General features: G+C 40.9%; 1 protein-coding gene across 2 annotated transcripts in view; it reads right to left on the reverse strand.

The window, feature by feature from the left end:
• Positions 1-22,563, reverse strand: part of PLPP1 (phospholipid phosphatase 1) — a 136,715-nt gene that overhangs the window by 98,188 nt on the left and 15,964 nt on the right. Inside the window, exon 2 of one of the 2 annotated variants that reach the window (XM_032769028.2) lies at positions 12,651-12,805. The exons of the other annotated variant lie outside the window; for it this stretch is intronic. Coding sequence (XP_032624919.1) covers positions 12,651-12,805 — 155 coding nt within the window. The remainder of the gene's footprint in view (positions 1-12,650; positions 12,806-22,563) is intronic. 2 annotated transcript variants of the gene reach the window in all.

The following is a 22,563-nucleotide window of genomic DNA, read 5'->3' on the forward strand; positions in this document are numbered from 1 at the left end:
CTTTCAAAGTCAAAGAGGACCAGGGTGGAGGTGGGGGGGGGGGGGAAGATATCAAAGCCAAGGGGAGGAAAAGAACTGAGGATAGAGGAAGAACTATAACTTGGGTCTTTACACATATGGGGGAAGGGGACTAGGAGAGATAAAAAACACAACTATAAGCAAGGATTGGGTTTAAATAGTAGCTTGTAGGGAACCTGCTTCCAAGGACAAAAACCAGGTTTGGCTATTAAGCAAGTAAGAGGTTCATTTGCAGGATGGGTTTCAGTCATTCATGTATATGAATGCCCCCACACATTATTGTACAATCCAAGCGTCTGGTGACCACTACGCTCCTGAGTTAGAGACATTTTACAGAGGGGAACTGAGGCAGAGAGTTTAGTTAGGTAACTTGCCCACTGCCACACACTAAGCCTGTGGCAGAGGTAAAAAGTGAATATCTAGAATGTATAAACCAGTTTCTCTCTCCAGTACCTTTAGCACAAGGCTGCTATTCCTCCCAGCATGTAAGGCTGTGTCTAAACTGGAAAATCTCAGAAGCAGAGCTCAGAACCAGGCCTAACACTTGTTCAGCTGTAACAGGGTTAACTGAGTGAGCAGGAAAGACCAGTAGCTGCGAGAGCCTTGTCTGCAGTAGGTGCTACCACCCATACAGCTGAACTGGTGTCAGTGGCTAGGGGAACTTTTTGCAAAGCTTTTCTAGTACAGACATGGTCTGCATGTCTGGAAAGTTCTCATGACCTTTTACATGCCTGTCCACAGTAAAACAAATTTTACTAAACTCAAAGCCCTTCTCTAACCTGCATGTCTAATGAGTAACTTTTGTGCAAGAGGAGGCATAATCTGAAAGGCAAATTAGCTCCATAGCTGAGTAACACACGATATAAAAACAGGCAGCTACATTATCAAATTGTTCAGCTTTCCAACTCAATGTGCCAAGGCAACAGCAACCAAAAGGGCTACTGAAAGCATGAATAGTTGCAAGGTGATGTCTATAGTGAACCAACATGGTTACTCACATAATGCTTGAAGAATTAAAGCTTTTTTTTAAAAAGTCCTGAATATGGCCTTCTGTACTCCAGAGCCTTATTGTGTTTTTGAGAAGCCAGCAGCACTTTACTACAAAGTCCTCACACAGCTCTCAAGGTATTAAACCAGAGGCTTCCCTCAGATTTGTCAGGAGACAGAGTCTAGCATAAGAGATTAGAGACCTAAGCCTGATCTGTATTGAGTCTGGCAGGCAGAAGTCTTTGGCTTGAACCCACTGCCAGGCTCAAAGTCCAAAGCATGTACCCAATATAGCTACAGGGCAATGTGTGCTTGTCAGCAGCAGCTGCTGCTCTGTGTTAGGTCATCACTAGATATTCAGCAGAGAATCCTGTGGCACCTTATAGACTAACAGAGGTTTTGGAGCGTGAGCTTTCGTGGGTGAATACCACGAAAGCTCACGCTCCAAAACCTCTGTTAGTCTATAAGGTGCCACAGGATTCTCTGCTGCTTTCACAGATCCAGACTAACACGGCTACCCCTCTGATACTTGACACTAGATATTCAGTGACAGACTGCTTGCAGCCAGGATCATTAGGTGGTAGGCTACTTAGAAGATATGATCAGCTAAGGATGATTTTTAAAAGAAAAGAAAGTTTGCTCTGTGTTTAAGGGTTTTTGATTACCTATTTTCAGGGAGCAAGAGAAATTGCTATGCAAATGGGATCTTTAAAAAATAACTTGTAAAAGGATTAAAGAGGGCACAAACTCAACTTAACATTCTTTATACATCCACCATAAGGACCAGATACATATTCTCACACAAACGGATGTTAATTCCGTTCTCTTCTGGTTTTGCTGATGTCAATCATTAACATCCATTTAACTTTAAAAAAAAAAAAAAAAAAAGTGGTGTATTTAACAAGTGCAATTTTAAATTAATAGACAAGGCATGTTGTAGAATTCACCTTGACCCAGCTAACAGAGTAAAGCACAACTTTCCCGAACTACACTAGAGTTTTAAAGTGTGCTACCTACAGGATCTCAGTTGTAGTGGTGTAAACCCCTCTATACATTGGGGGTGAACAGGGGAGAAAGAGGGCAGATCAAACACACACACTGTGCGTGACTCCCACTAGCAAAAAAATAGCAGCTTTACAAATCTGCACTATGGTTTGCACCAGCTGGTAACCAATAATGGCAATTTTCCATTTTGACAAGGTCTATGAATGCTGTTCCTTCTCATCTTTCATCCTCTTTCTCCCATGTCATAATTTTACAAGTCTGGTCTTAGACTGGAGAAGATCTGAATATCTAATGTAAACATTAAGCAGAAAATTTTGTAGAAACCCATATACCTTTCATACATAAACCAAAAGGAACACTCCAGGCACAAATCCAATTTTTTTTTGCCTTTGAAGGTTCTTTATTTATGCTTGCCAGATCCGCAAGCACATCCACTGTGTACCCGTGTTTGTGTAGCACTCAGAGAGCCCTGGATGAAAGAAAGAATGTTTTTACTACTAGCTATGACAAGTTTAACCAAATCATAATCCTTTGCTGTTCAATCCTTCTCACTTTTTGAAAGTTATAATATTCACTTGGTCAACAGAATTCAGCTTCTTCTGGGCCTGAGAAGAAGAATTCCACCCTGGGTATTTTAAAAGGGCTTTCCAGTACAAAAAGTTAACTTTAAATAAACTCAACACTTCTTGTCAAAACATGGATTTTTTAATTACTCAAGGTTTATTATTTTGTTTTGTCATTTAAGAATCTCTAAAAGCAAGGGGTGAAAATAAATGGATTTAACTAGGCAGTTAACTTCAGGTTCTTGCTTAGTAGCACAGTAAGGAGGAGAAACAACGAGGAGTCCTTGTGGCACCTTGGAGACTAAAATCTATTTGGGCATAAGCTTTTGTGGGCTAAAACCCACTTCATCAGATGCATGGAGTGGAAAAATACAGAAAGCAGTATATGTAGTCCATCTTTTCATGTGCTGCAATATATACTACTTACTGTATTTTTCACTCCATGCATCTGATGAAGTGGGTTTTAGCCCACAAAAGCTTATGCCCAAATAAATTTGTTAGTCTCCAAGGTGCCACAAGGACTCCTCGTTGTTTTACCTGATACAGACGAACAGGCTACCAATAAGGAGGAGGAATACTGGGTATAGAAGGCATGACTAAGACTAAGATGGGTGATGAGGTATGGGACATTCGTCAGTAAGGAGGCGCAGAAGAAGGAAGTGTCCATTTGTTCTTCCTCCACTTTCTCCTGCCACTAACTAAACCTTGTAGATTTCACTCACTTGTTCTTCTCCCCTCCATCCCCAATCTCCTCCCGCCCCTTGCTCCCCAATAAAAATCTTCTTTACTTTCAGAGAATCTCTGGCCAGTCATCTAGATTGCCAACAGTGACCTGTAAGTAGTTTTACTAAACTAGGGTATCAAAATGAGATATTCACACCTTGCAATGCTGCTGCTTTGCTTTGAGTCTGGAATGTGAGTAAAGAGATTTATAGTTTAAAATGTTCTGCCTTCAACAGATCATTTCATCCTCCTCCCAGTCCCCCACAATCCACCGTTCCACCATTCCCTTCCATGAGCAAGTCCAGTTTTTACTTTAACGCTGATCAGGCCTAGCATCGCTTTGTTCCAAGATTTAAAATCTATGCCAGCTACTGCTGTACATGTTACGCCCTGGACATTCCCAAATCTCTCTCTTTAGTTCTTAGTCTTCAGCCTCAGCCAAAACTCCATGTTCCGCTTGTAGCTACACTCATCACAGAAGCACTACCGAAGTGACATTACCTCAACATGCAAAGTTGGAGGTTTTGCAGTGCTTCATAAACCTTCACAAGTCCTGCAGAACAGAGATCTGGAAATTCTGGCACGCAAAGCAGACTGCAGTGTCGTCAAACACCACCCTCGCTATAATGGCAAGCCTACAGCTAGGATCTGAAAAAGATGCTGAGGCAAGAACAATCTAATCTCATAAGTAAAGTAATACACAGCAAAGAAAGAGCTCCCCCATATGTTTCTTTGTAAACAATGAAACAGGACTATACTGGGAATTCACTCTTGCTTCCCATGTGCAGCTGTAAGGAGGCAAAGAAATCATGTTTCTTTCCAGCTATTACATACACTATGTGCAGCAACAATAAAGAATTCAGGTGGGTGAAACGTGTGTACCCAAAGCATTTTATAGAACAGGACTGACTCAGACCCCTTCACGCTATAACCAACTTGCTGTACGCAATCCACTATTTCATATTTATGAATTTTAAGATGTTCAGCTCATTCCACTTGAATTTAGTGATCAAGTAACTCATTTTATGATTTATACAAAATTTAGAAAGGGGAGAGTCTAAGACATTAATCCATCCTCCTGTCACTATACTACGCATGTTCCCTGCAGTGTGCGCTTTCAGCTTTAAGAACATCTCTAAGGAAGGGACTCCCACCACTTCCACTGGAAGAGCCATCCAAGAACGTACAATAGACAGAAATCAAGCTGCTATATGATTTCATCTTCCTTTGGTTACTGCCAAGCTTTACTTGATATTTTAAAAGCCGCTATGAAGATTCCCGAGGTAAGAAGAGCAGGGAGAAAATGACATGTATTTTTGAGTCTTGCTCTTCCCAATTTCCTTCCATTCTGTGTTCAGTCCAACCTGATTATTCTGTTCAGGTTCTTATAACCACAAACTCATCAGTATGGTATCAAATCATCTTGGGTGCCCAGAACTGAAGTATTACAGTCCATATGAGAATCATAAGTACTGTGGAGCAGCCAGTTTATACTGTACCTATTATTTAAAAAAACACCACTCATAACAGTACATATGGACTCTTTCCAGTCTTCCTGGAGAAGATTCCCGCATTATGAAATTTAAATAAAAAAAAATATTCCTTTGACAAAACCTAAGGGCATTCTCCATCAGAAGCTACAGAAAGTTGCATTCAGCTACTGTGAACACATCCCCTTCAAGCTTTTCTAGCCTTATTAATAGCTTACTGCATGCACAGAATTCTTTCACTAACTAGAAGCTGGTTTTAAAATGCAATTTGCAGGATATAAGAGATGCTCACTTAAATAAGATTTAGTTAGAGCAAGTGTTAGGAATGAAAACAGAATTGAAGAATTTGTACCGGAGACTTCCTCCACTCTTTGAAAAGCCTAACATTATCTATGACTCCACCAGTCGACTAAGAACATGTGGTAAATTTTTATTATTGCAAAAAAAAAAAAAAAAAAAAGTTCAAAAGGTAAAGTGGTCCAATACTCCATACTAGGAACAGGGGAGGTGGAGGGTGGCGAGGAGGGCTAGGGGGAAGTGAGCAATGAGGTGGCAAAATTATTTAATCTTGTAACACATTGTCAGCTCTGTACTAGTCTTAAAATTATTGTGACGCAAATTAATAGAGAGATAAGGCAGAGGGAGGGACGTGAATTGCCATACAAAGGGAGACTGAAGACCAGGACTGTTTAGCAAGAAGAAACAACAAATAAGGGGACTATGACAACTATATAAAGTACCACCGTCAGTCAATGTCATTAGGTCGATGCAGCATCTGTGTAGATGTTGCATTGCACACATCGACTGTTACTGCCTTTCAGGAGCCTCCCCACAATGCCCCACACTGACAACACAATCTATGCATGCACTCCCAGTGAGGACATGCACCGCTGACACAAGAAGCCAAGTGTATACACAAGCAATTTAATAACTGTGGTGATCGTATGCAGATATAAGTTAGGTCAACAATTTTGAAGTGTAGACATGGCCTGAGAAAAACAAAAAACTAAGAGCATAATATATTACGCTACTGAATTCATTATCACAAGGTAACAAGGCCAACGGATAACTAGATACAGACAAGAACATCAGTGTAGACTGGTATTAATCCTCAAGCTTCGAGGCATAAAGTAACTAGTAACAGACAAGTTACGCAAACTTCTTCCTAATATGTGCACTATAAGGTTTCCAAACACCTTCATCTGGCACTGGCCATTGCTGGAGCCAATATAATTAAACTAGAGGGACCTCTGAGCTGATCAGTACAGCGCATATCCATTGACTTATATGGCAATCCCAACGTAAAGTTTGGAAAGGTATCTAAGTTCTCTTCCTCAGTTACATCTATAAGGAAGCAGGCTGCAACCTTAACTATTGAGAGAATACATATACATAAAACCTGTTCTTCAAGCAAAAGGTATAATCATGGTATTTACAAGATATGTAGTACTACAAACTACCCTTGTTGCTCCAGCCGCTGCCATTTGAAGAGCACATTTAAAAAGCCAACCCACCCAAACACCACCATTTCTCTAAGCTTAGTTACCTCTTACAAACTCTAATCACCAATTTACAAACCTCACCCTTTAATCAAAACAATTGAGTCATATTCACTTGAGATAATATACTACAGTATCTGACGTGCATTAAGCAGAGCATAGCAAAGGCATGATTTCCCATTCTGAGAAAACAGCTAACAAGTGCAACAGTTCAAACACTTTGATAAACCATTCTTATCTGAAATGTAATGGAGGCTATTTGATGATTGTTTTGAGATGTACAATCAAATTGTTAGGTTATGAATCTCACTAGTATTGCCCAGAAAGCTTCCCAGGAGATAGCAAACTTGGGGTGGGGGGGTGCGCACGTGCAGGGGAAGAGGAGGAGACCAAAGTTCTGTAAGATACAAAGCTCATTACCCTTTTACAAAAAAAAAAAAAAAAAGTTTTTCTGTGGGATGGGGTGGTGTGTGTGTACTGTAAGTTCCTAATAGAATATTGCTATTTTAACTAATACTTGACCTTCTGTACATTACCAAGTTTGTTCATTCACAAAGGATACAGCATTAGAAATATTTATAACATGTTTAAACTAATTACAAAAATATTGATAAAGTGTGTATGGTGGCAATGGCATGTTCTGCCAGTGTAATGAAAATTTAGACAGTAAGAGGCTTCACTACAGCACTCTGCTATTAATTCTTTTCTAAGTAGTGGAGTGACAGCTAGATTTTATTTGAAAGTTAATCATTTTTACGATTAAAAAAAGTAAGCAGTTACTGTATGTGAGAAAACCTGTTCTATTTTACATTGGTTTTGCAGAAATGCAATATACTTTTACTGTTCCACGTTATAGAATAACAAGCCTTTGCCTAAGAAGGCATCTCCCCACAGATCTTGACAAAGAGGCCTCCAAAGCATGCACCACAGCAGTTTGCTGGAAAAAAAAAAGTTGAGTCAGAGTATTATTTTCAGAAAGTTCCCTTTAGGTGTTTTGATTAAGTTCTCTCTTACCACATGTATCATTAAGCTTCATACCTAGCACGTTAAAGTTGGCAAAGGAACAAAGGTAGTAGATGCCCTTTAGACAGACAACATGCCACTTATAGACCAGTTTTGCCAAGTCAAATAAGTCTTAATTTAAAAGCAGCAGACAAAACTCTACACGACCACCCAAACTTTACATATTTTAAACGTCATTCTACATGCCTTCAAAGCAAAGGAGAATTTTAAACTACTGTAAGTCCTTTAACAGACCCACCTGCCAAAACCCAAAGGAGAAGAGGGGAAAAAAATGAAAAGGAGAGAAAAAAACAACCATACATGAAGAGTTGTCACTTTTGAAATACCTAACTGTTCAAAAATGCTTCATACTTCCACTGTTTACAAACAAGAAACTTATGTTACCTATCAATATTTTAAATGATTTTGAAAGCCCTCAGTGATGCTGTTTTATTGTGTATCTGTTCTATTACTAGAAGTTACAAGAATACTGACAGACATCAAGACATTTATTAGGTAATATGGAGCCAAACATTTGCAGATCTAATCTTTACATGAGAGATGGGTATGTCAAAGGCTCCTCTTACTTGGATACATGATAGCAGACACCTTATGGACATGAGCCACTCAGATTATTGGAACTGACTGTCTGAAGTGACTTACTCCTGTTTGCATGGCCCTAGGCCTCAAGGTCTTGTAGCTCAGTGATTCTCAGCCAGCGGTACATGTATCCTTGGGGGTATGCAGAAGTCCTCCAGAGGATACATCAGCTTGTCTAGTTGCCTAGTTTTACAACAGACTACATAAAAATACTAAATGTCAGTACGAACTAAAATTTCACACACACACTTTGAGGCCTGAAGGGACCGTTATAATATTCTAGGGAGTCATATTAGACTAACACTGATACAGGACTTCACCAAGCAATTCCTGTATCACCACGTAACTTGTATACAGTCCACCATATCCTAGTAAGTTGTTCCAGTGGTTAAATTACCCTCACTAAAAATTTTGCATCTTGTGTCTAGTCTAAATTTGTCTAGCTTCAGGTTCCAGCCATTGGATATTATCCCCTTGTCTGCTAAATTAGACATGTAGAGGCTTACACGCAGTAATCAAGTCATCACTTATTTACCTCTTCACACTCTCTTGGGCAAATTAATAGATTCAAAACAAATATTTGTCTCTTGTTGTGAGAGACAAATATTTGTCTCTTGTTGTGTGAGGTATTCCAGACCTCAAGTCATTCTTGTAACTCTTTTTTGAACCCTTGTCAATTTCTCAAAATCCTTTTTTGAAGTACCACCAGAACTGGCTACAGTAGCCATCTCACTAATGCAATAAACCAATGGCATTAAACAACATTTTCTGAGATACCAGATAAGGCAATGTCCAAATTTTGGCAGGCCAAAGGGCTCTTCAGGTGTGTGCTCTCTAGTGAAACCAAGTCAACTCTTCACCTTGTTGGCAGGGATTGAGAATTTATGGCATGCATGCCAAAGATGTCACACTAGTTGATTTTTGAATGGCATGCAGACTGTTAATCCAATCAAGTGCACAGCTGGGGATGCACTTCAGTTTCTCCTCTTTTCACCATCATGCCATATTATTAAAAAAAAAATAAAAAAAATTTCCCTCTCACCTCTATGGGTGGTATGTGTCTTCCTCAACCTCGGGTCCTCTACCAGAGGCCTGGGAGTTTGAGGGTTCTGCGCAGTATCTTAGCTGTTCCTAGCACTGCACTCTTCTGGACAGAGAGCTCTGATGTTGTTCCTGGGATCTGTTGGAGCCACTCACCCAGCTTAGAAGTCACAGCCCCGAGTGCTCCTACCACCACTGGGACCACTTTGGCCTTCACTTTCCACATCCTCTCTAGTTCCTCTTTCAGGCCCTGGTACTTCTCCAGCTTCTCATATTCCTTCTTCCTGATGTTGCTGTCACTTGGCACTGCTATATCTATCACCACCGCTGTCTTCTGGTCCTTGTCTATTACCACGATGTCTGGTTGATTGGCCAGTACCTGCCTGTCCGTCTGGATCTGGAAGTCCCACAGAATCTTAGCCCTGCTATTCTCCACAACCTTCTGTGTAATCTCCCATCTGGTCTTGGGAGGGTCTAGCCCATACGCTGTGCAGATGTTCCTGTACACAATGCCAGCCACTTGGTTGTGCCGTTCAGTGTATGCTGTTCCTGCCTGCATCTTACATCCTGCCACTATGTGTTGGACTGTCTCTGAGGCCTCTCTGCACAGTCTGCACCTTGGGTCCTCTCTAGTGTGGTAGACCCCTGCTTCAATGGATCTGGTGCTCAGTGCCTGTTCCTGTGCTGCTATGATCAGTGCCTCAGTGCTGTCTTTTAGTCCAGCCCTTTCCAGCCACTGGTAGGATTTCCCAATGTCAGCCACCTCAGCTATCTGTCGATGGTACATCCCATGCAGGGTCTTGTCTTGCCATGGCACTTCTTCTGCTTGGTCTTCCTCCCATGTCTGCTGCTGCCTCAGGCATTCTCTCAGCAGCTCATCTCTGGGGGCCATCTTACTGATGTACTCCTGGATGTTCCGGGTTTCGTCCAGGACACACACACACACACAGTCAGTTTACCCAAATTTCAACTTATCAAAAACCCTGGTTATCTGAATGAGCAGTGTTACCCCAATGAGCATCGGGGAAATCGGGATTTATGGTCCTGAGGGTGAAAGGAACAAGGGGATTGCTGCAAAAGGCATGAGCCTGCTTAGTACTTCTTGAATGAGGAAAGATAGGAGGAAGAGGGGGAGAATGGGGAAGCTGGGAAAGACCTGAAGCAGGTGCGACTCCCCCTCTGAACCCATCCCACCCCTCTCTCCTGCTGCCTGTGCCCAGCTCATGTCCATGAAGTGCCTGCCCAGCACCTGGGGACCCTGCTGTAAGGTTGGCCCTGATACCTGGCTCCAGCTCCAACCAAGGACGGCCTTGCCCATCAGCTCTGGCTGTGTGCTGGGGTCCCAGCAGCTCCAGTCACTGCCGATCTTGGCTGCAGCATCCCCATGCTGACCTGCCTCTATGCCCTCCCTCCCCTGCAGGATACTCTGCGGCCGGAAAGGAAAAGGTGCCACCTAGCAGGGGACCACAGGGACTGGAGATGCCCATGAGGGCTTTCTGTTTGGCCTACTGGGCATCAGCTGTTCCATCCTACTCCCTGCTGCCCCCTCCCTTCTTTCTATCCAGCTTGGAATCTCAGCAACTCTGGTCCCTTTCCCTCCCCAGCTGCAGGGCATCCTCTGAGCTGGCAGGTGCTGAGTTGGGTGTCTCAAAAGCAGGCCAGTACAGGGATGCTACAGCCAGAACCAGTAGGGCAGTGCATAGGTTGGAGCTGTTAGGAGCCCCAGAGCAGAGCTGGAGCCAGCTAGTAGTGCTGCTCTTACAACAGAGCCCCCAGAGGGGAGCAGGATGGGAACAGCTGATGCCCAATAGGCCCAATGTAATGCTTGCAATTGAAGAACACTGCCATATACAGCAGTATCACCACCTCCCTGCTTCTACTTGACATTCCCCCTACCTACACATCCAAGGATTGGCTGAGATCAAATCTATCACATCACACTACGAGCTCAAGTTGAGTTGGTTATCCACCAGAAACTCCCAACAGTGTCTCTGCTTTAAAAAGCAGTACCCATCCTAAAAGCAAAGCCTATATTCTCAATTCCTAGAAGCAGAACCTACACACGACAGCCAATATATATCATCAGTTTTGCCTGTAATCTGAATGCATCATCATATATTAGCACAAAAAACTTTCAGATAGTAAAGCTAAGTCATCTTTTTTCTAAGGCCACTTGGTTGCACCTCAAGGTGTGTGAACTCATTATCTATGTCAGTGGCATTCTATTAAGTGCCAAACTAATTATCTAGAAGAATCAATCGGTTGACTTCACAAAGAAATAAATCCAGTGACTCAGTTGGAAAACTGTAAACAGATTTAGTGACCTTAATCTGATATGAAGTAGGTAAGACGTGTTCAGAAAGGTTTTCCCTTGCATATCCTACAAAGGAACATAGTGTACGCTCTCAATCAGTGTCTGAAGTTCTGGCTTTAAGTCCATGCTTTTACTAAAAAAACAAAACTTGAGAATCTCTTCATTTGAGTTGTTCAAATACAATACTATTGTGCTTTTTTTTTTTGGCACAATTCCTTATGCTAGTTAAATTATTTGTGTAGAAGGTATCAAGCAGCATATACAAATCTGTTTGCTTTATCAGAGATCTGGAATATTAACATAGTAATGTCATGTGCTCTTGAAGTAAAGAAAAAACACAAGAGCACAGAAAGCCAAGAATCACGGAGCTTGCACAAAGTCTTCTGAAGTTGATCAGAGTATTGGTTTCAGGAAGCAGGTTTGTAATAAGTCAACAATAAAATCTTTGCAGTTAAGGATATTTCAGGCACTCAGTCTAAAAAGCAGTACATGGGTATATATATTACTCTTAATTATAAGTTACAATAAGTCCTATAACCTAGCTGTCATAGAAGGCTCAAACATGATTCCCCCTCTCTGAAAGGCAACAAAGTTTAAGCCTAAATAAGCCGGGGATGGAGAGACCATTTTTAGTTTTTTAAGTTGAAGTCTAAAAGATAAGGAGGAGATGTTTTATACTATCATGCATAGTTTACATTTTTCTGATGCTATCTTTCATTGCACTTGAAAAATGTGCAAGTACATCTAATCTGCATGTCTGAAATTAGGCAGGTATGTAATTACCATGTTCACCTGTGCCCACGCCAGTGGTGGATTTCACACCTGTGCCTGAAAAACTTAATATTTATTGGCCAGTTTGCAGTAGGCTTCCTTAAGGCTTGATAAAGCCTGCATCTTTGTGAGAGTCCTGAAATGTGTTACACTTTTCTTTGCAAAAAGGCAGGATGAAAGTATATAATATGAAGTTTCACCTTGATTACTGAGATGAAAATTTCAGTTTACTCTATGAATTCCAAATTTCATATTTTAAATATATTAATTTTCTGGTTTTGGAGCTTTATGCTAGTTAATTCCCTCCCTGAAACATTTGTAGAGCTTTTGTTTAACCATTTTTATGGCATTTGTGTCTATTTTCAGAAGGCAGTCATAAGATCTAGCTTTCTAACTCTGTATAATATGCAGTACAGTGTAAGGTAAATAAAGTTTTTAAAATGTTTAAGAAACTTCATTTAAAATTAATTAAAATGCAGAGCGCCCTGTTCCGGTGGCAGTGTGAGTGCCACTGAAAATCAGCTCGTGTGCTGCCTTCGGCACACGTGCCATAGATTGCCTACCCCTGACCTACTGGAACCCTCTTAAGTCTTTCCCCACCACCGGCACACAGATGGCTAGAAATTTGGCTACTTACAGAGCAAATGGGCAGGGTGAACCCCACTGCATAGAGGACAGTGGATGTGACGGTACTGTCATGGAATGGATACTTGATGCTGTCATCATTACAGAAAAAGCCTCTCTGATATGGCTTTATTTTGGCCAAGTTTAGAACACCCAGGGGTAAGCCAGCTGTTGGGGGAAGGGAAAAAAAAAAAAAGACACAAAGGGTTAAATTAAAATTCACTTTATCAGGCATGGAGAAAGCTTCAAAACAACATGCAAAACTTAAGTTTCCCTTGAGTCAGTGTAGGATTAGATACCATGCAATGCAGTCGCTTGCCCAATCCTTGCTATAGCCAATGTAAAGGCTGCCTCTTAGTTAGGAACAATACATAATGTCACCTGCCAATAATCGCAGAAATTGGACATAGGTAAAGGAGTTCAAAGTCTTGTTTTTTTTAATTGATGAAAACATTGCCAGGTACTGAGCCAAGTTCTAGCCTATGAAATTGATGTGCCACTCAACTCCAATTTTAGTTAACAAGAATACTGGAGGGCAGAATATGGCCCCATTATTCTTTTTTTAAAATGACATTGATCTTTCATTGAATTAACAGTGTGTAAAACAGTTTAAATATCTCATTAAAAATTTGAGTTTTGAAGCCAAAGAAAGGAGAACCTTTCAAACTTTTTTTGGAGAAGGGAAAAAGAAGGGATCAAGTCTCATGATGGGAAAAACACAGTTCTGAAATGGGAAGAAGAGGGGAATTTCAAAGACACCATCAGGAAACTGGACATCCTCAATGGAATAAGCTAGTTTATAATTTTTTTTAAAAACATGTGACAACAAATTTGCTTGCCTCATTTTATATACAATTATTGTAGGCTTTAAACAGGACATGCATAAAGTGAACAGGATATGGCCCTTTATATTTGAACTCTTCCAGTAGTAATCTCATTGATTTAATAATGTATTGTTTCTAAAAAGTAGCTGTGAGACAAATAACCAAACATTGATAATCTTTTTACGTGAAGAGAACATTTACATTAATCCCCTTACCATCGGGACTTTCAGGGCTGGCTTAACAACAGAGAGCTTGTTTACAAAAATGGATTTCTACTGTAAGATTCACTATTTCTCTGCAGTGTTTACAAGCCTGGATGCAACTTTTACATAAAGCAGAACAGAAATACTCAGTTCCTCTAAAGAACAAAGAACATGCCTCTACTGGCTAAAGAGCCATTTGAATGCAGTGATAAACTAATCCAGTAGGTTTCAGAGTGGTAGCCATGCTAGTCTGTATCAGCAAAAACAACAAGGAGTCCTTGTGGCACCTTAGAGACTAACAAATCTATTTCAGCATAAGTTTTCATGGGCTAGAGTCCATTTCATGATCTGATGAAGTGGGCTCTAGCCCACGAAAGCTTATGCCCAAATACATTTGTTAGTCTCTAGGGTGCCACAAGGACTCCTTTTCGTTTTTACTCCAGTAGGGCTACTGAACGTTAGCTACGCTAATGGACACAAATTTGTAGAGATATTAATTCCTATTAAAGATTTGTATCAAGTTGTTTTTTCTTAACCTGCGTCCATTCCTTAATTCTTAATTGATTTTCTTCCATCCTCTTCAATTAACAAATTTGTAAAGTTTCAAGTAATGCTGTCAAGAGCTTTGCGCTCCTAAAGATCAGACTGAATAATTCAGAGACCGAAGACGGAGGTGGGCAAAAGCTACACCCTGGAATCCAAATCCCTACAAATTTTTGAGTAGTGTGGGGGAAGAGTCTCAAAAGATCCAAATCCAAACCAGCCCTGCAGTTTTGGTTTCACGTCACAGCCAAAACCAGATGGGGCCCATATTTTAGTACAGAAAAGACCCAAACCTTGTGAAGACAGCTCAGAGTTCAGCAACTTCAGACTTTAGGTATAATCCTGATTCACCCCATATCCTAGCCTAAACCTATTTCAGATCCAAAGCACCACCTCATTTATCCATCGCTGAATGACATCTCTCCTTCTCAAGTTAAGCAGTGATTTCCTTCAAAAGCCTTTATACAAGACTTTAAAAGCACAGAGGGAGTCAGAACTCCTTTCTAATCTAATCTAATCCAATCCAATCTTCCATATTTTTGTTTATATAGCAGTAAAAGGAAATTCAACACTTGCCAGTAAGTAAAATACTCTAACATAGAATGGGTTCAAGATCTTAGCCGTGAAGAACTTACAATTCAAAATATTGAAGAGTACTGTGCCTTGAAGAAAGTCAAAGAGGCATGTGCCCACTATCAACAACAAACTTCACAGAAAAGGACCTGATTTTGAAGAAGAAACAGGGTAAAAGACAACTCTAAGGCACAGATTAGTAAGTAGGAGCAGAGGAAGCCAGACAAATGGCACAGAAAGGCAGTGATACTCTGAGGCTTTTGCAACCTGAAATAGAGGAAGAAAAGTCAGTGTGGTGGGAAAAGAGTATAACCTTGACATCAACGTTTGTGCATTCATGCAACAGACCCCAAATTCCAGTTCATTTGACTTTCACAACACTTCAGAGAGTCATTTTTGAAAACCCACATCTTCCTGGATTCATTAATTAAGATTGTTTGTGGTCAGAATATACATAGATATCTGTATAAATATAGTTTAAAGGTATCTACCAAACTTCTTTATTTTTTTAGTTTCTATTTGTTTTCTACCAACTAATTTCTCAACTTTCTTTAGTATCTCTGCATTGAGCAATTCATATAATTAGAACAGCTCTCACTGAACTCTTTTTTTCCAAAGCAGCTAACATTCTATTCAATAATCCTCTAGTCACCTTATCAACATACAAACATAATTGGTGTTCCCCATATTAAGTTGCCTGTTAGTCACTTTCATACTCAAAACCACTCCACTTCCAAAATTTTAATCTAGAGTTCTCAGTGTGTTGTAGTTCTCTTCCAGACACCTTCAACTTTCAGAGATGAGCCCCCTTCCTTTCTGCATCCTTGTAGAGCCCCTGGTCTACCAGAATTACAAAATGGTATGCACAACAGACTTCCGATCACAGCAAGTGTTTACAAGTAGATTAGATTTGGAAGGATTAGATTTTTATCTGTGCCAGTGAACGTCAATTTCACCATACCACACACACAAATATTTCCATTGATAAGAAAAATTTACAGATAGGCAGAGTAAGAAAAACACCGCTTGAGATTTTAGAGTTTGATTTCTGGATCTTTACTATATTTATTTTGGCATGTGATATTGACAATGTGTGTGTTTTAATGACTATAAAGCTTTAATTGCTTGAATCTCAACATCTGTTATTAAATAATTGTCTGATCCCCCCACATTGTCCAAAATTTTGGACAACTAAAGATTTCCAAAATAAATTATAAAATAAAAAAATGCATAGAACAAACATGGATAATATCCATGTAAATTATTTTTAAAATTGATATCAGCCAAGCCTATTTATTAGTGATATCCAGACAAATAGAGAGCTTCCTTAATATAAATGCCAGGTGTCAAGTCTCCTTCTACACGAGATGCTGAGACATGGGCATCATGTCTGGCCTTGAAGAACTGGAATGGGAGGCAAGTCAGCCAGTTTTTGTTCATTCCCTGCCCCATCTCCAGCTATTTCAAGCCCCCTCAAGTCTAGTCCAAATCACAGAACATCCTAATTTCAACAGAGATCAACTTTGATAACAGCTTAGTTATTAAATACCCAGTTCTATCTTTGAAAAATTTTAGATCACAAAAGGCAGTGGAGCATACACCCAGTAAGATGGCATCTGCTAAAACAAGCCTCTTTTGCTGCTACAGGAAAAGACTGTCTTTTCTCCTCCTCTTGCTCTTTATATAATAAATTACTTGTATTCCAGCAGCATCAAGAGTAAACTGAGTACTGCACACATCTGCAGAGGCAAATAGTTCCTGCCCTGAAGAGTACACCAGTTTATCCAATCTCTGTTTCCCTCCAGCCAGAAAAAACAGTCAATGTTCATTCAGAAAAAAAGAAGTGTTAATTCCTAATAAGGCCCACTAAGGCACCCCAATTAGAGTGGGCTCAGATTAGGGCTGCCAACTCTCCAGGATTGTTTTGGAGTCTCTAGGAATTAAAGATTAATCTTGAATTGAAGATCACAAGTGATGAAACCTCTAGAAATACGTCCAACCAAAACTGGTAACCCTAGGTCAGATGAATGCTGCCCACACTACACTGGCACTGTGACGACGAGGTCAAACATGCTCCATATTTCAGGTCATATCTAGCCCCTTGGGCTACATGAGAATTAGAAGTTTCTTGGAAAAGTCTTTACTCTATATACAGCTGCCATCTTCAAGTTTCCTGGCTGTGCAACAGGAGTGTCTTGTACCACCAACCTAAAACAAAAGGAATAGGCTGCAACTGTCTCTTATTGCAGCCACAGCATTATATACCTTCTGTTAACTTATTGTTCTTTCTTATTTTATAGAGGTTATGACAGAATATAAAGTTAAATACAGGCATTAACTTTGTTCAACATTATTTATAAAATAAGCCAAAGTGATTATTACTGTAGTAGCAGTTACGTAATGGACCCTGAACTGGGGGTAAAGGACAAAGGCATTACTGTACTGTTCTAAGAACAGTCACAGTTCATAAGAAAAAAAGTTTCCTCACAAGTTACTCTTTTAGTTTGGTGACACTTGTTCTTTAAAAAGGCTTCATCAAGAACTTAAAATCTCAGATTTTAAGTCTAATTTCCTTATTCATGCAGCCTATATTAAAATTGGCTATGTTAAGAGTCTAGTTTACTTCTAATTATGCTGTTACTTACCCTTCTTTCTCCCCTTTCCTCAATTTGGGTAGCCAGAAACCTATTGTAGCTCTTTTTAGTCTTAGCCATCACTGATTTCACTTCTTGGTTCTCACATACAAGTCACGCTATAGTATTTGGCTTGCAAACATTGTGTCCAAAACATTTCCCTACAACACACTTTTGTTTAACTGAATCAGAAACAAAAGTGGTTTTAGGCACACAAGTTTCATAGTCTGGGCTGCAGACATATACTCGTGCATTTGTTTTATTCACAAAAATAAAAGTTATGCATATGCACTGGAACTACTCACAGCACCACAGCATAAAGTTAAGCACACAAGTATGTTCCTGAAACTCTTACTCTTCTTGTCTAACAGAAAAAAAACTGGCTGCAGCTAAAAATGGCACAGCCCCCCAAAATTTAGGAGGAAAAACAAGACAGTTTATTTTAACTTCAAAACTGAAAACACTTTGTAAGGACCTAATGAAATATTTTAAATTAACAAAACTTGGGAATGGGGAACCTGAATATGAGAAGTCAAACAGAGAAATACTTGGCAGGCTCCAGCATGGGGCGCAGAAGGGGACTCCGGGCTAGGGATGAGAGATTTGGGGTGCAGGAGAGGGATCAGGACTGGGGCAGGGGTTGGGATACAGGGGGTGTGAGAGCTCCAGCTGGAGGTGAGAGGTTTGGGGTATATGAGGGTGCTCCGGGCTGCGAATGAAGGGTTCAGAGGCCGGGGGGGAATCAGGGCTGGGGCACAGGAGGGGGTGCAGGCTCTTTTATTAACTAGCCTCAGGCAGCTCCCGGAAGCAGCAGCATATCCCCCACTGGCTCCTACACAGAGGCATGGCCAGGCAGCTCTGCGCACTGCCCCATCCGCAGGCACTGCCCCCACAGCTCCCATTGGCTGTGGTTTCTGGCCAGTGGAAGCTGTGAAGCTGGCACTTGGGGCAGGGACAGTGCACAGAACTCCTGGCTGCCCCTATGCCTAGGAGCCAGATGGAGGGACATGCTGCTGTTTCTAGGAGCTGCACAGAGCCAAGGGAGGCAGGGAGCCTGCCTTAGCCCTGCTGCACCACCGACTGGACTGCTGATGGCCCAGTCAGCGGTGCTGCTGCTCTGACCATGTTCTGGTCAAAAACTAGACACCTGGCAACCCTACCTTTGAGCAATGTGGAGAAAGGCAGCTAGTGACAGCAGGGCTAGTCTAGAAGCCAGCCTCTCTTTGACACTATCTCCTAAACCCCACGACTCACCCTCTGCTCCCCTCCACGCTAGCCAGCAGAAGCAGCAACAGATCAGGGCCAAGAAAAAGCTCGCTAAACTAGCTTCTTATACCACAAGAGTATTAACTCTGGAATATTGTCTGAGGGTCTCTGGGAACTCATTCTGACAGTGAAGGGGCTTCACCAAGGGGATACCCAGAATACAGTTTTATTAACTAGTGATTTGCCATTTAAGATTAAAATCTGCTTTTACTCAGGAGTGTGTTATAGCTGGCTGAAATGCTACAGTATTTCCCATAGACAAGAACGTTATTTGACAGGAAACAGAATCAGGCTCCACCAGTGTTCAAAACTAGAGCTGACCTAAAAGGAGGAAACCTTTTCCATTAAAAACTTGTGTTTTTGAGAAAGTTTCATCCTGAAATGCAATGACAGAGTGAAAATTTTCACATTTCAAGAAAAATTTCACTGTAGGAAAACTAAATTTTATGGTTTTCCAGCTGCTCTCAGGGTTTTGTCAATTTAACTTGTGCTTTCAGGCCAGCTGCTGGAGAACTCAGCTACTCTGTCCCTCACTTCTCAAGAGCTGGTGGGGAAGCAGAGCCAGGGCACCCTGCTGTGTTTCAACAAAGTTTCAGTGAATCTTGTACAGATTACACTAAACATTTCATTCTACCGAATCGGCATTTTCCAGCAAAACTTAGTTTTACTGGAAGATTTCCAGTCAACTCTTTTCACACCCCCTTTATTATGCTTACAAATTCAAAGGTTTCTTTTGTAGTTAGATTTTATATACAAGATAGAAGAACGTTCTATTTCAGGAGCATTTTTGTTGCTCAATAAGGGGGGAAAACTCCAATTCTGTAAGAACATCACGGGGGGGGGGGGCCCAAAGGCATGATTTTTTTTTCCTAGTTTACTATTCGCAAATAAGTATATACTTTACACCAGGGGTCTCAAACACACAGCCCATGGAGTTATTTGCTGCGGTCTGCCAAGCTCTCCATAGCGCCCCCTCCCCCAAGATATTTCCTGCAGCCAAGCTCCCCTCACCTGCCGCCCCCTCCAGTACACTGCGTCCCTGCTCCTCTGCCTACCTCCAGGCACTTCCCATTGCCAAACAGCTGTGTGGCAGTGCTTTCCAGGAGAGAGGGGAAGGAGCGAGGAACCATATGCTCAGGGGAAGAGGCAGAGAAGAAGCAGGGCAGAGAGGGAGCGGAGTTGGGGTGGGGACTTTGGGGAAGGAGTGGGAAGAGGCAGGGCATGAGTGGAGCCTCATGGAAGAGGTGGAGTGGGGGCGTGGCCACAGAGAGCAGGATGGTGTGTCAGTGATGCAGCCCTCGGGCCAATGTACTAGTCCACATGTGGCCCTCGTGGCCATTTGAGTTTGAGATTCCTGCTTTACACTGTCTTTGGTGCTTTTCTCCTCAAAACCAGGAGGGTATATCTATACATAGTTATTCAAGCAATTATACAGCTGACCCTACATTTATTCCAATTCTTAGTTTTTAATGTTACTGTGTAAAGAAATGCATTATTCATCATTTTCTATTTAAAAGAGGATTAATTTTTTACTTGTGATTTGTCTCAAGTCTATTTGGAAGCGAATACAAATGCAATTAAAATCCACAAAAACAGCATTTTAAAGTTGGTTGTTTTCTTTTGATTAGTTAAGGAAGGCTACTTAAAACTGCTGGATACATAAAAATGCATCAAAAAGAGTTCTTCTTATCAAAGCACATTTGGCATTTATTAACCAATACAAGTATTATCAGCAGGTCATGAATTGGATTGTTTGTCACCCTTTCAAAGTTTTAGAATTAGTAGATCTCATCCTCTCACATCCATTCTTTCATTCATAGACTGGATGAGGAAACTTTCCAGTTGTTTAAACTTTAAATGAATGAATCATAGAGTAAACTAGCTAACTGAAATGAAGAAAATATTCTCTCTGCACTTGCAAAAAGGACAATACTGTTAAAAAAAAAAAAAAAAAAAAAAAAGCAGCTGTTTTAGCACTTCAACAAACTCTAGTTCCAGGTCCTTAGCCAGTGGCTTCCAGAAGTTTATTGGTCTTAATTTCTTTTTTAAAACATTGTCAGTAAACATACACAAATTATTATTTTTAAAAAAATTAAGCAAAGGGATTAATAGATTAGAGTAAGTTTTGGCCTTAACAGAGGTTGCTATAATTTCAAATAGACTTATGTATTAAAAATCCTAATATAAAAAAATTGATTTTTATCCAGTCTGTGTAATATAAGTAGATTGCCAATCTGTCAAATCCACATCAATGTCTTCCTTCAACTTGTCTTTAAATGTAGTCAGAACTTGCTTGTCAAACTCAAAATGCCACACCTGCTAATTTCTAGAGTTATGCTGGAGAGCTGGTATTCTTGCTTTGCAAAAATCATGTCACCTTATCACTCAGGCAGGTCATACCTCTCCACACAAGGAGTCTCCAACTGAATGCTATTCATTAGTAAAGCTTAGTGATGTTTTTAAATTAAGAATGTGACCTGTAAAAGTGTATTTTAATTCCTAGAATTATGCTGTGACCTAGCCCAACACTCAGCTAACATTCCATCACAAATCTTATAACCATAGGTTCTCAGGATTCAAGCTACAGGAAAAATTGAGTTTTCCCTATAAACTATGCAAATATAGAAGTGTTGTACAAACATTCCTACAGGATAATGGAAGGATAGATTCTGTGCGAAGCGAGTGCCCAGGACTATTAAAAATTCAATTTGGCAACCAGTGGGAGTTTTGCCACAGCATATCAGAATCCTATGGCCAGCAACGAAACTAAGTCAAGTCAGATTCACATTGCTGAGGAAAGTAAGTGAGCAGCTGCCACCAAGAAAGGTGCTGGGACTATTCACTTAGGGGAAGACCACATCAAAGACACCTTAGCTGGAGGAGCAGAGGCAGCAGAGCCCTCTTCCCTGACCAGCTTACCCAGAGCAGCCAGGAGGCTGGCACAAAACATAGACCAACAGAGAGAGAGAGCCCCTCAGAACAGCCAGGGGGTTCTGCAATGACTGGGAGAGGGAAGAGACAGAAAGCTCCTTGAAACAGAAGAGGGAAAGAGGTGCTTAGAATTTGTCAAAAACACCTAGTAGCTAGACAGAAGCAGATACAGAAGGTGGAGATCAATGCACCCTCTTTATTCCCAGCAGCCAGGAATGAGTGAAGGGAGAAAAACTGGGGTGTTTGCCAGAATGCTGGCCTTGGACTTCACTGGCAGGTTCCTTTTACCTTGTCTTTCCTATTTATAACCAGCTAGTAGATCTTTCCTGCCCTGACTGTAAGTGCTTAAGATTGTTAGCTGAAGCATTTTTAATATTATCATGTTTATACCAATCTAATGATTCTGATACTGTAATTTAAGAAAGCCCCCTGGCAAACAGAGAGGGTACACATTTGATTAAAACTAAACTAGCTATAATAAAACTGAGTTAACATTTCTTCCTGTTCCTTTCATACTATTTGCAACTTTTTTCATTAGTAAGAGCATGCCAATAACTTGCTGGGTGACTGAGAAGGAATAAGATTAAGAGAGTAATAACCACAATGCTCTTTAATAGCCACCTTGCTGGCCCAATCTGTGGTGTGATACTGATGACACCTCAAAGAGGAAGTCATTTACTGTGCCAGTCCTGCTGGATAAGGATGGCTGTGGCTGCTCAGGAGTGCAGAAGTGGGAAAGGGGAGCGGGGGGGAAAAAGGATTTGTCCTCTGGCTTGGAGAAGACTGTTGATAGAAGTTCTTGGGGCTGGAGAAGGCGGGGGTGGGGAAATTTCTGTTTAAATCATTTATTGTAAGGATTAAAGCTATTCTCTCACCTCCAATTAAGGTTAGCTCTATGGGAAATGAGATTCTAGTTCATTATCTACATTATCCACCTCACTTAAAAATGAACT

This window comes from Chelonoidis abingdonii, chromosome 6 (genome assembly GCF_003597395.2).
Source record: "Chelonoidis abingdonii isolate Lonesome George chromosome 6, CheloAbing_2.0, whole genome shotgun sequence".
Lineage (NCBI taxonomy): Eukaryota > Metazoa > Chordata > Testudines > Testudinidae > Chelonoidis > Chelonoidis abingdonii.